At 35.8% G+C, this 15,809-nt stretch overlaps 1 protein-coding gene across 1 annotated transcript in view; it reads left to right on the forward strand.

The window, feature by feature from the left end:
• Positions 1 to 220: 220 nt before the first annotated feature.
• LOC117341906 (protein unc-93 homolog A-like) overlaps positions 221 to 15,809 on the forward strand; it is a 68,544-nt gene continuing 52,955 nt past the window's right edge. Inside the window, exon 1 of the mRNA XM_033903766.1 lies at positions 221 to 1,628. Coding sequence (XP_033759657.1) covers positions 221 to 1,628 — 1,408 coding nt within the window. The remainder of the gene's footprint in view (positions 1,629 to 15,809) is intronic.

Genomic DNA, 15,809 nt, shown 5'->3' on the forward strand with positions numbered 1-15,809 from the left:
GGATGCGTTAGACTTCAGAGATACACATGCTTGAACGTATTTTACCAAACCAGAACGGTCTTCCGCTTAATGATTGGTTATTCAACTTATTGTTAATTCGTCCGCGTGGTAACGTCACACAAAATGGCATCTTTTTCATAACCAGTTACATTTCAAGCTTGATTGACTACTCACATTGCCTACCTCTTTTGGTAGCGGAAAACTTTGATTTAAAAACGAGATGTCAGCATCGTCATCAACCTTATCTCCATTCGACATGACTGGTCTCGGGGCAGGATTCGGGCTATACAGGCCCCGCAGGCCAAGTTATACATACGCTACCCAGGCAGGTAGACAACGAACAGAGAGCTATAGGTACGCCGTTAAGAAAAGTGCTGCAGATGTTGAAGAGCAGACGGATTTTATAGAGGGGTACCTTACCAAGAGAGGACGAAAAGAAAGCTATGTAAGAGCCACTAGGAGAGGGGACGATGCCCTCGAGTTGAGATCAGTTCTTGACAATTGTTCTTCACCAAAACCCTCTAAAAACAACATACTGATGACATCTGCTTCCCACGTGGAAGACAATATCAAAAACGACGAAAAACAGCAACAGCAACAACAGCAGCAGCACCACCACTACCAGCAGCAACAGCAGCAACAACAGCAACAACAACAAAAACAGCAACAGCAACAACAACACCTTAGAATGAATCACGCACCAAACAACCGGATGACTGTTAGTCTAACCACTTCCGGTGGGGGAACTCCGGACCATATTGACGAGCTTAAGACGGCGATTGCTTGTAGGTCTAAAATTACAAAACCTAAACAGTCTGTTTACAAACTAAACGATGACCTAAATATCCAGAGTCCAAGCTACAACAAAGGAGGAGGCGGTAAAAGGCTTCCAATAACAGGCGAAAACCACATTGTATGTCATGATAATACAAAGGAAAATGTCGGGACTCCCTGCTCGGAATTAAGTAGCACTGTACCATCAATTATTGTTTTTACATTCAAGAAAAATTTAGTGTTTTTATGCATTAGTTTTATCACACTGTTTTCCTCATTCAGGGCTATACAGAACCTGCAGAGCTCCATCAACGACAAAGGAAACCTAGGCATTATTGCAATGGCGGTTGTACACGGGACCATGTTTTTAACGTGTTTGTGGGCACCGTCAATCATCAACAAATTGTCTGCAAAGTGGTCTCTTGTTATTGGGATGTTGAGCTTTCTCACGTGGATTGGAGCCAATTTCTATCCTACATTTTACACACTTATACCTACAGCTATATTTTCGGGATGTGGTCAAGGAATTCTTTGGACAGCAGAAATTTCTTACATTTTAAAACTAGCATTTGATTCTTCTCGTGTAAGTAGGGGCAATGTAGACAGAGAGGTCCTTCGGTTTCACGGAATATTTCTAGCTTGCTTCCAAACAACACATATCTGGGGCAATCTGATTTCCTCGTTTGTGCTGAATTTCTACAAGGAAGAGCCAAAACCGTTTTATCCTGTGGATCTTATCGGAAACTTCACAGACATGGATATGTACGGCGAAGAAGCAGGTGAAGATGTCGCTGTTTTAAAAAGCTGTGGCGTCCTTCATCCGTGTGGTATCCCAGACTCCAGGAAAACTACAGGTAATTTTTCACGTCTATATCACACAACTAAAGGGACATTATGTAAAATTCCTATCTTTTGTTAATAGGAAAACAGACATATTTCTCTACATCGAGAAAATTGTTATAAAGTACTGCGAGAACATTGCCATAGGTGAAGTTCATATATCATATATGTACTGTCTATATCAGTATATCAACACTGTACTGTCTATATCAGTATATCAACACTGTACTGTCTATATCAGTATATCAACACTGTACTGTCTATATCCACACTGTACTGTCTATATCAACACTATACTGTCTATATCAGTATATCAACACTGTACTGTCTATATCAGTATATCAACACTGTACTGTCTATATCAGTATATCAACACTGTACTGTCTATATCAGTATATCAACACTGTACTGTATATATCAGTATATCAACACTGTACTGTCTATATCAGTATATCAACACTGTACTGTCTATATCAGTATATCAACACTGTACTGTCTATATCAACACTGTACTGTCTATATCAACACTGTACTGTCTATATCAACACTGTACTGTCTATATCAGTATATCAACACTGTACTGTCTATATCAACACTGTACTGTCTATATCAGTATATCAACACTGTACTGTCTGATACAAACACTGTACTGTCTATATGCAACACTGTACTGTCTATATCAGTATATTCAACACTGGTACTGTCTATATCAACACTGTACTGTCTATCACTCAAACACTGTACTGTCTATATCACGCCTGTACCTATATCAACACTGTACTGTCTATATCAACACTGTACTGTCCTATATCAGTATATCAACACCTGTACTGTCTATATCAGGATATCAACACTGTACTGTCTATAATCAACACTGTTACTGTCTATATCAGTATATCAACACTGTACTGTCTATATCAAACACTGTACTGTCTATATCAACATGTACTGTCTATATAAACAATGTACAGTCTATATAGTAGTATATCACACTGTACTGTCTATAATCAACAATGTTACTGTCTATAATCAACACTGTACTGTCTATATCAACACTGTACTGTCTATATCAACACTGTACTGTCTATATAAACAATGTACAGTCTATATTAGTATATCAACACTGTACTGTCTATATCAACAATGTGCTGTCTGTATCAACACTGTACTGTCTATATCAACACTGTACTGTCTATATCAGTATATCAACACTGTACTGTCTATATCAACACTGTACTGTTTATATCAACACTGTACTGGTCTATATCAAACACTGTACTGTCTATATCAGTATATCAACACTGTACTGTCTTATCATTTTATATCACACACTGTACTGTCTATATCAACACTGTACTGTCTATATCCCAGTATATCAACATGTTTACTGTCTATATCACACGGACTGTACTGTCTAATCATATATCAACACGTCTGTCTATATTCAACACTGTACTCTAATCAGTATATCAACACCTGTACTGTCATATCAACACTTTTACTGTCTATATCAACACTTTACGTCTATTCAACACTGTACTGTCTATCAGTATCAACACTGCTACTTTCTATATCAACACTGTACTGTCTATCATCAGTTATATCAACACTGTACGTTTCTTACTGTATATCAACCTGTACTGTCTATATATCAACCCATGTACGTCTATCAACACACTGTTAACTGTCTATATCAGTAGTATATCAACACTGTACTGTCTATATCAACACTGTACTGTCTAATCATAATCAACACGTACTTCTATATCACACTGTACTGTCTATATCAGTATATTCAACACTGTACCATGTTTATATCAACACTGTACTGTCTATATCAACAGTACTGCTATCAACACTGTACTGTCTATATCAACAACTGTACTGTCTATATCACACGTACTGTCTATATCAAACACCTGTACTGTCTATATCAACACTGTACTGTCTATATCAACACTGTACTGTCCATATCAACACTGTACTGTCTATATCAACACTGTACTGTCTATATCAACACTGTACTGTCTATATCAACACTGTACTGTCTATATCAGTATATCAACACTGTACTGTCTATATCAACACTGTACTGTCTATATCAACACTGTACTGTCTATATCAGTATATCAAACACTGTACTGTCTATATAAACACTGTACTGTCCTATATCAACCTGACTGTCAATTATCAACACTGTACTGTCTTATCAAACACTGTACTGGGTCTAGTATCAACACTGTACTGTCTATATCAACACTGTACTGTCATATGCAGTATATCAACCTGTACTGTCTATATCAACACTGTAGCTGTCTATATCACACTGTACTGTCTATATCAGTCATATCAACACTGTACTGTCTATATCAAGTAGAGCACACTGTACTGTCTATAATCAAACACTGTACTGTCCTATCGTATATCAACCATGTACTGTCTATATCAGTTATCAACACTGTACTGTCTATATCAACACTGTACTGTCTATATCAGTATATCCAACACTGTACTGTCTATATCAACACTGTACAGTCTATATCAACACTGTACGGTCTAATTCAACTACTGTACTGTCTATATCAGTATATCAAAACACTGTACTGTCTATATCAACACTGTACTGTCTATATCACAATGTACGGTCTATATCAACACTGTATGTCTATACACTGTACTGTCTATATCAACACTGTACTGTCTATATCAACACTGTACTGTCTATATCAGTATATCAACACTGTACTGTCTATATCAACACTGTACTGTCTATATCAACACTGTACTGTCTATATCAGTATATCAACACTGTACTGTCTATATCAACACTGTACTGTCTATATCAGTATATCAACACTGTACTGTCTATATCAGTATATCCACACTGTACTGTCTATATCAACACTGTACTGTCTATATCTGTATATCAACACTGTACTGTCTATATCAACACTGTACTGTCTATATCAGTATATCAACACTGTACTGTCTATATCAACACTGTACTGTCTATATCCACACTGTACTGTCTATATCAACACTGTACTGTCTATATCAACACTGTACTGTCTATATCAGTATATCAACACTGTACTGTCTATATCAACACTGTACTGTCTATATCAGTATATCAACACTGTACTGTGTATATCAACACTGTACTGTCTATATCAGTATATCAACACTGTACTGTCTATATCAACACTGTACTGTCTATATCAACACTGTACTGTCTATATCAGTATATCAACACTGTACTGTCTATATCAACACTGTACTGTCTATATCAACACTGTACAGTCTATATCAGTATATCAACACTGTACTGTCTATATCAACACTGTACTGTCTATATCAACACTGTACTGTCTATATCAGTATATCAACACTGTACTGTCTATATCAGTATATCAACACTGTACTGTCTATATCAACACTGTACTGTCTATATCAGTATATCAACACTGTACTGTCTATATCAACACTGTACTGTCTATATCAACACTGTACTGTCTATATCAACACTGTACTGTCTATATCAGTATATCACACTGTACTGTCTATATCAACTGTACTGTCTATATCAACACTGTACTGTCTATATCAGTATATCAACACTGTACTGTCTATATCAACACTGTACTGTCTATATCAACACTGTACTGTCTATATCAGTATATCAACACTGTACTGTCTATATCAACACTGTACTGTCTATATCAGTATATCAACACTGTACTGTCTATATCAGTATATCAACACTGTACTGTCTATATCAACACTGTACTGTCTATATCAGTATATCAACACTGTACTGTCTATATCAACACTGTACTGTCTATATCAGTATATCAACACTGTACTGTCTATATCAACACTGTACTGTCTATATCAGTATTATCAACACTGTACTGTCTATATCAACACTGTTAACTGTCGTCTATATCAACACTGTACTGTCTATATCAGTATATCAACACTGTACTGTCTATATCAACACTGTACTGTCTATATCAACACTGTACAGTCTATATCAGTATATCAACACTGTACTGTCTATATCAACACTGTACTGTCTATATCAACACTGTACTGTCTATATCAGTATATCAACACTGTACTGTCTATATACAGTTATATCAACACTGTACTGTCTATATCAACACGTACTGTTTAGTACACTGTACTTCATATCAACACTGTACTGTCTATATCAGTATATCAACACTGTACTGTCTATATCAACACTGTACTGTCTATATCAACACTGTACTGTCTATATCAGTATATCAACACTGTACTGTCTATATCACACTGTACTGTCTATATCAACACTGTACTGTCTATATCAACGTATTCTATACAACACTGTACTGTCTATATCACTCGTCATATCAACACTGTACTGTCTATATCAACACTGTACGTCTATATCACATTCAGTATATCTATCAACACTGTAACTGTCTATATCAACACTGTACTGTCTATATCAACACTGTACTGTCTATATCAACACTGTACTGTCTATATCAACACTGTACTGTCTATATCAACACTGTACTGTCTATATCAACACTGTACTGTCTATATCAACACTGTACTGTCTATATCAACACTGTACTGTCTATATCAACACTGTACTGTCTATATCAGTATATCAACACTGTACTGTCTATATCAACACTGTACTGTCTATATCAACACTGTACTGTCTATATCAACACTGTACTGTCTATATCAACACTGTACTGTCTATATCAACACTGTACTGTCTATATCAACACTGTACTGTCTGTATCAACACTGTACTTTCTATATCAACGCTGTACTGTCTATATCAGTATATCAACACTGTACTGTCTATATCAACACTGTACTGTCTATATCAACACTGTACTGTCTATATTAACACTGTACTGTCTATATCAACACTGTACTGTCTGTATCAACACTGTACTTTCTATATCAACGCTGTACTGTCTATATCAACACTGTACTGTCTATATCAACACTGTACTGTCTATATCAACACTGTACTGTCTATATCAGTATATCAACACTGTACTGTCTATATCAACACTGTACTGTCTATATCAACACTGTACTGTCTATATCAACACTGTACTGTCTATATCAACACTGTACTGTCTATATCAACACTGTACTGTCTATATCAACACTGTACTGTCTATATCAACACTGTACTGTCTATATCAGTATATCAACACTGTACTGTCTATATCAACACTGTACTGTCTATATCAACACTGTACTGTCTATATCAACACTGTACTGTCTATATCAACACTGTACTGTCTATATCAACACTGTACTGTCTATATCAACACTGTACTGTCTATATCAGTATATCAACACTGTACTGTCTATATCAACACTGTACTGTCTATATCAACACTGTACTGTCTATATCAACACTGTACTGTCTATATCAGTATATCAACACTGTACTGTCTATATCAACACTGTACTGTCTATATCAACACTGTACTGTCTATATCAACACTGTACTGTCTATATCACTATATCAACACTGTACTGTCTATATCAGTATATCAACACTGTACTGTCTATATCAGTATATCAACACTGTACTGTCTATATCATCACTGTACTGTCTATATCAGTATATCAACACTGTACTGTCTATATCACTATATCAACACTGTACTGTCTATATCAGTATATCAACACTGTACTGTCTATATCAGTATATCAACACTGTACTGTCTATATCAACACTGTACTGTCTATATCAACACTGTACTGTCTATATCAACACTGTACTGTCTGTATCAACACTGTACTGTCTATATCAACACTGTACTGTCTATATCAACACTGTACTGTCTATATCAGTATATCAACACTGTACTGTCTATATCACTATATCAACACTGTACTGTCTATATCAACACTGTACTGTCTATATCTACACTGTACAGTCTATATCAGTATATCAACACTGTACTGTCTATATCAACACTGTACTGTCTATATCAGTATATCAACACTGTACTGTCTATATCAGTATATCAACACTGTACTGTCTATATCAGTATATCAACACTGTACTGTCTATATCAGTATATCAACACTGTACTGTCTATATCAGTATATCAACACTGTACTGTCTATTTCAACACTGTACTGTCTATATCAACAATGTGCTGTCTGTATCAACACTGTACTGTCTATATCAACACTGTACTGTCTATATCAGTATATCAACACTGTACTGTCTATATCAACACTGTACTGTCTATATCAACACTGTACTGTCTATATCAGTATATCAACACTGTACTGTCTATATCAACACTGTACTGTCTATATCAACACTGTACTGTCTATATCAACACTGTACTGTCTATATCAGTATATCAACACTGTACTGTCTATATCAACACTGTACTGTTTATATCAACACTGTACTGTCTGTATCACTATATCAACACTGTACTGTCTATATCAACACTGTACTGTCTATATCAGTATATCAACACTGTACTGTCTATATCAGTATATCAACACTGTACTGTCTATATCAACACTGTACTGTCTATATCAGTATATCAACACTGTACTGTCTATATCAACACTGTACTGTCTATACCAACACTGTACTGTCTATATCAGTATATCAACACTGTACTGTCTATATCAACACTGTACTGTCTATATCAGTATATCAACACTGTACTGTCTATATCAACACTGTACTGTCTATATCAGTATATTAACACTGTACTGTCTATATCAACACTTTACTGTCTATATCAACACTGTACTGTCTATATCAGTATATCAACACTGTACTGTCTATATCAGTATATTAACACTGTACTGTCTATATCAGTATATCAACACTGTACTGTCTATATCAGTATATCAACACTGTACTGTCTATATCCACACTGTACTGTCTATATCAACACTGTACTGTCTATATCAGTATATCAACACTGTACTGTCTATATCAACACTGTACTGTCTATATCAGTATATCAACACTGTACTGTCTATATCAACACTGTACTGTCTATATCAACACTGTACTGTCTATATCAACACTGTACGGTCTATATCAACACTGTACTGTTTATATCAACACTGTGCTGTCTATATCAACACTGTACTGTTTATATCAACACTGTACTGTCTATATCAGTATATCAACACTGTACTGTCTATATCAGTACAGCTGTATATTAACATGATGTTTTTAAGATATACTTTATGATCTTAAACATATACTCGTTTGAAAAATAATTTGCAGATTCTTTTCTGAAATAATATCAACCGCGGCCCCTAGGCCATTGTTTTTGAATTCATTCACAGTTCATCCAGAAATGTCTACTGATAATTCGTATCTGTGTGTATAGCGTTGATACTACAGTTAATTGTTATTACACTGTAATTCAAACTCTGACGGGTATACAGGCTCTCTTGTAGGCAAATATGAGGATATACAATAAGGAAGAATGAACGAGTCAAAATACAGTGTATTTGATTTCTTAAAACCCACACAAAATCTGACTGATGATTCAATATTCTGGATGTTGCAAAACTCGCTCGCTCCCATCTCATAGAAATGTGTATTTCGTAAAAACTGAAGCTTGCATTTCACTCGCAAGAGGCTAACCAAAATGAAAAATTCTGAATTCGTTCCCTGAATCCGTGATGCGATGGAGACACCTGTAAAACGTTCGTCTTGATTCTATCATGGGCCCCCATTTTCTACCATCACCACCCCTATACGGGGAACGTAGAGAATCGCACGTGCCGTGTTGAAACATGATGGTCTGCCTTCATTGGGCTGATTGAACATTTTATAAGGAAAACGATTGGTTTACTGTTCGACTTCAAACCGCTTCCTTCCTGATTCTAAGGTGCTCGTGGCGAAACGCTACATTGTCTTGTCCTTGGTCCACGTCCGTCCGTCCGTTACGTAATTGACTTCTCCATATGCATGTTCTCTTTGGTCCCTCATTATGCCAGCAGAATTTAAGACTGAAAACAAAATGTCCATTTTAAATTTAATAAAAGGAAAACGAGAAAATATTAATCTTACAAAGAACCAACATAGATAATTCAATGGTGGACGTCAAATAATATTTTTTTCTTTATTTTCCGTCTTGGAATACACACCAAATGCATTTTTCAGAGCAATTGTAATACAACTACGCAATTACATTTATGCATATCTCTTACACATATAACAGATCGCGTGACAAATTAAATTTTAATAAATGCCTCCGCTAGGGATCGAACCCAGGACCTCTGGCTTACTAGTCTTACGCTCACCCGATCGAGCTAAAGAGAAGATCTCTCTAGCCGAGCGGTATATTGCGGCTAGTATTTACCAGAGTAACACTTGTAAGCTGATATACCTCAAGCTATCGTGGATTCAATTAACTATATCTGTATAAGCGTTTTTATTGAAAAAGAGCCACATTTCTATAATTAACAAGGAAAACTTAAATGTCACGAGGTTACAGATTTATAGGGCTACACAGTTTGATAAATAACATTAAATAATTAATCTGCATCGATTCTCATCCACACAGAAAGTAGCATTTGCTATTCCAACAGAATTGTTTTGTGTAATTTATATTTGCTAACAACTTTTCGTAAAGAGTGGGTATATAATCTGGAGTTTGAAATGTCATTTTAAACGTAAATTCAAACACATATTGTCGACTTGTTCATTTCACCTCATCCTGGAATTTGGCTTGCCTTAGTAAAATCAAAGGCTACGTTTTCATCTCACATGTTAAGAAGAGGTATTTACATGAATTCAGATAAAGTTATTTTGCAATTTGTCAATATCTGAAAATTACTATACCCTAAATACTTTTTTGTCAGTTTTAAAATCTTTTTATTCATCCTTTTGCATATTATAAGTACATGAAATACACAGAAAAAAACATAAATTATAGATAAAGTTTGACAGCAGCACAATATCATTTTTGAGAAGAGCATCAAGGGTGACAATGATTTGGTATACATAATAGCAACATTTTAGAAAATGCGTACCTGTACCTTAAATACTTGTTATGTGTGTTTTGGTTGTGTTTTTTTTCGACTTTGTTAACAAAGCGACCCATTATCATGTTTGAATTTGGAAAGGACTTACGAAAACACAAGTTTAGTCGAAAGTAGATTAATATTGATAAGTAAACCAGTTAGGAGTGTTTAAGACCGATATCACCGTGTAAAGTAATGATAGTTGATGTCGTTAATGAGACATGCTCTTATTACTGCTGCACACAAAAAAATGGCCGACGATCTATTAATAGAATTGATGACGCCTTGTTGCTTCTTTTTCGAACACACATATAAATATACATTTACACTTCAGAACAAGACTTCATATAGTCAATGTAAACTTAATCTATTTTACAATTGTGAAACAATTTACATTAACTTATATTATAACCTCTTGTTGGCCAGAAACAAAGCACGTTCTTTTAAGACTTTGAGTCACACACTCTAAAGTACAAAGTTTATTTTCTCGAACTTTCATAACTCGAAGATCGCGCGTAAATCGAATAAAATCAGCTCTGACAGAAATGTTCCTTTTTGAAATATAGTCGGTTAGCTCAAATGCTCGATATATTTCGTATTTCGAAGTATCCCCCCCCTGACTTCGAGATAATAAAGTTTGACTGTGCATCATACTCTCGATTAAGAAATTGATTTTCTCCTTGTAAACCGTCTCTGTACTGGTGATGTATAGGGTCTATATGCTCTACTGGACTGGGTCACAACTGAGTCTATCGCTAAGAATATCATATTCTTTATCACACATATTGCGGGTACAAAACAAGGCATTTCCTCTTCGGGAGAAGCTCATTATTTCAGATGTTACTATTCAGGGAGAAACCGTTGTTCGTATCACAGACATTACTTCCTTTCAATGTTTAAATTTCATGGCGTCATTTGTTGTTAAACATTTGGGCAATAACGTTTGAAGTGATTTCTAACAATATATATATAAAAAGGAACTTTTGAATTTGAGGGACTACTAGTCTCCATACATATTGGTGATGGACTTTCATTAAAATATTTTAACTTTAAGATAACATCGTATCTATATAGGTAATCAATTTCCTGTTTTGAAATGCACCAACACAAAGGAACGTCCATCACACCTCTGATTAACTCACGATGGAACTATGATGTTTTGGACTGAAGTATAAGTATAAAGTGTAAATCTACCGAAGTTAGGTAAAAGCCGGTTCCGTTATTTATAGGAATGTAGACGTGGCATGCAGAATGTGTGTCCAATACCTTGTGAAACACAAGTGGGAATAAGGAATTTAGATGTTGCACAATCTAACTGAACATTCAGTTCCGTTCATGAACCCCAAGGACTGTTTGATGTTCCACAAAATACTGAAGTTTCAGATCTGTTCATGAACCTCAAGAACTGTATAATGTTCCATAATCTAGCTGAGGTTTCAGATCTGTTCATGAACCTCAAGGACTGCATGATGTTCCACAATCTAACTGAGGTTTCAGATCTGTTCATGAACCCCAAGAACTGTTTAATGTTCCACAATCTTACTGATGTTTCAGTTTTGTCAATGAACCTCAAGGGCTGTATGATGTTCCACAATCTAACTGAGGTTTCAGATCTGTTCATGAACCTCAATTACTGTATGATGTACCAATATCTAACTGTGGTTTAAGTTCTGTCTATGAACCTCAAAGGCTGTATGATGTTCCACAATCTAACTGAGGTTTCAGCTCTGTTCATGAACCTCAAAGGCTGTTTGATGTTCCACAATTTAACTGAGGTTTCAGCTCTGTCCATGAACCTCGACAGTCACCGTTATCGTTGACGTGGGCGGCAGGTTGAATAGACAATTTGGCATCACCAGGGGGAAACTGTCATCGAAAGCTTCGCGCGACATGCCGGTGTGTAACGTAATGAGTGGAATTGTCAGTGACAATGAATTCCCACGCTGGCTCGACAGATCTGATTGTATGGCATCTAAGTTGATAATGGTGCTGAATAGAGCTACATCCTCTCTCTGTCATGGCCTTCTCATGTTTCGGGAAGAAAAATAATCTTTAATACCGAATTTTATTCTGCCGTTAACACAGTACATATAAAATATGGATGTAACAAATAGTTGTCAAGGAAGAAATTTAAGGATCTCATTAAACAAAATATAGATGTGACGTATTGAAGTCAAGGACAAAATTATATCTCATTACATAAAATATGGATGTTATATATAATTGTAAAGGAATAAATTAGATCTCATTATACAAAATATGGATGTAACTTATAGTTGTCAAGGAATAAATTTTATCTCATTACACAAAAATGGATTAACTTAAAGTTGTCAAGGAATAAATTAGATCTCATTACACAAAAATAGATGTAACAAATAGTTGTAAAGGATCTCATTAAGTAAAATATGGTTGTAACTTACTTTTGTAAAGGAATAAATTAGAGGATTTCATTACACAAAATATGGATTTAACATATAGTTGGCGAGGATAGATTAGATTTCATCACACAAAATAATAGCCAAAACTAAGATGGTCATGATAAACACGTGTGTTAGATAATCTGAAGTACGGCACGTGAAATATATATTTTAGAGATTGCACAAATTTCGCTTTTCCTTCTGTTGCTATGAGTATGTGTTTTCCTCACTTAGCCGTAATTCTTAAGCAGCCATAACACAGCATGTACACATATCTTATTGACCCTGACCTAACTATTTGGCACATCATACAATCAGTGTCCTCCCTGCTAAAGGCACATTTCTTCGTTTAGACATTTGAAACATGCACAATTTCTATTGATGAAGTTTATGTCTGAAAGATGATTAGATGAGAGTTTGTGGCTACAGGTAATGAAATTAACGCAGAAATATAAAGGGAAAGGGCGTATCGTATACAAGTACCGTATGTCTTGGGGTAATTAGTGATAATTCGGGTCGAATTAAGAATTTTCAGGACTTAATACTCGAAGAACTTTGGTTCATCTTGAGAGTAAAACTGCCGTATTAATGTCACGACTATAACTTTTACTACATGGAAAAAATACACATTTCCAAGTATTATTACCTAAATTTTTTTCAAACGAAGGAATTCCCCTTTAATGGAGGAGGGTGCATTTATAACCCTGTCTATTAGTACAACTCTCTTTAAGGGAGATTACGCGGAAAACAAACCATATAGGTTCTCCATGGGAGGTTCTGCGGGAGACAAACTGTATATGTCCTCTACGGGAGCTTCTGCGGGAGACAAAATATAAAGGTCCTCCACGGGAGATTATGCGGGAGACAACCCATAAAGGCAATTAACGGCAGGGGCGTTTAGTGATGACACATTGTACAATTGTAGCTTGCAGCATATCACTTCAATCGAGGTTTTAGATTCGTTCAATCCGCATGAACGACACTCCGTTCATCTAATAAATGTTCCCGAGTAGACATCAATATCTCTATATCTACTTGATAGAAAGGCTGTTATCAATTTCTAGATTTTCATTATTTTTCATCAATTTTATATCGATTACAACCGCGCGGTATAATGGTATTGTTAACAGCATATTGTTTATTGTTGATTCTGGCCACATATTTGCTTTTCAAAAGATGTCTTGTATAGGAGTGCGACCATTTGAGTCTTGGCCTCTCTGAGCACTCAATTACTAGCTCTGATAGATTCTTAAGCCTCCTGGTAGGATGTCGGCTAAGAGAATTGGAAAATGTCAGTTAGAGCCCTCGATGCTTTCTAGTTTCGTTTATACCACAAATGTATAGTAAAATGGGATACTCTCTGCGAATGGAAATTACCGATATATTTACATCAATTTGACGACATCTATTTTAGGTTTAATTCCGGCAATTCCGGAGCTGGACCTAAATACTGCTGTACAATATGTTATCATTCTACTCTCTGAATGATTGTGAAATACGACCGTCAATGCTTACATTCCTAAATATATTTCTCTTTATATACATACTTTATTCATACTGTCTATGATATTTGCTATATCCATTTTACTCTGTATATATGTGACATCTATTGGTGGGGACTTATATAGGCTTGCCTGTTGTCCAATCCATTTGTTTTCTAAACAATTAAATTTGCTGAAAAAACCCATCTCAATTGATTTGACCTCGAGGTTGCCTGTTCTGTAAGCCATTTGCACAGCATGTGGAGAAACTGCTTTCTATTTAGAATAGAGGCTCCGCGTTGATGTTATATTGTACAGGAGAGACCACTGTGCTTGTTTATCTACAAGGTTTTATGTGGCAAACATTGTGGATCGCTAATTTATCATAACGCTAATCAGTTTTAATTAGCAGTTGCGCTAAATTTGAGCACACTAAAATAAGTATGTTATATGATTGATTGATTGATTGTTGGGACTAAACGTCCTTGTTACGGTTATAACCGAACCTGGGACACAAGTATGTTAAAAATGTGTTTTTTTAGGACATTATTCTTTTGCCAAATGGGGCCGCTGTGGTTGAGCTGTTAAGGTGTCTCGGCACTTTATCACTAGCCCTCCACCTCTGGGTTGCGAGTTCGAAACCCACGTGAGGCAGTTGCCAGGTACTGACTGTAGGCCGGTGGTTTATCTCCGGGTACTCTGGCTTTCCTCCACCTCCAAAACCTGGCACGTCCTTAAATGACCCAGGCTGCTAATAGGAAGTTAAACAAAAAACAAACAAACAAACAAAATTTTGGCAAAAGGATTCGGTATAGGCAAAAATAAAAGGCCACCTTTTCTCCAAAATAGCTGAAATTGTGACGTTACAGCTAAATCACGATTTAATTAATAACCTTATCAAAACATTGTCCTGCTACTCACAAGTATCTATACATGTTTCCATCACGGTAGAAACGGGCCTGATCGCTTAATTTGTTTTCGAAAGTAAAACTGTAAAAGAGTCTATACATCCTGCCTGTCACAATTGAGCAAGACAGAAACTGCGTGGAGATTAGATATACTATGTACTCGTCTACAATGTGAAATATCGTGTGAGAAAACTGTGCCCTGAGGAGGGCGTTGTCTTTGGACCAATCCAATTTAAAGCAGCCTTAGAAACATACTTAAGATAGGAGAAAAGTAATAAAGTGCTCTAATGGACTACTTGCTTTGCGATTCTCGGTAGAACATTACATGTGTACCAAAG

The sequence above is a fragment of the Pecten maximus genome, chromosome 14 (genome assembly GCF_902652985.1).
Source record: "Pecten maximus chromosome 14, xPecMax1.1, whole genome shotgun sequence".
Classification (NCBI taxonomy): Eukaryota; Metazoa; Mollusca; class Bivalvia; order Pectinida; family Pectinidae; genus Pecten; species Pecten maximus.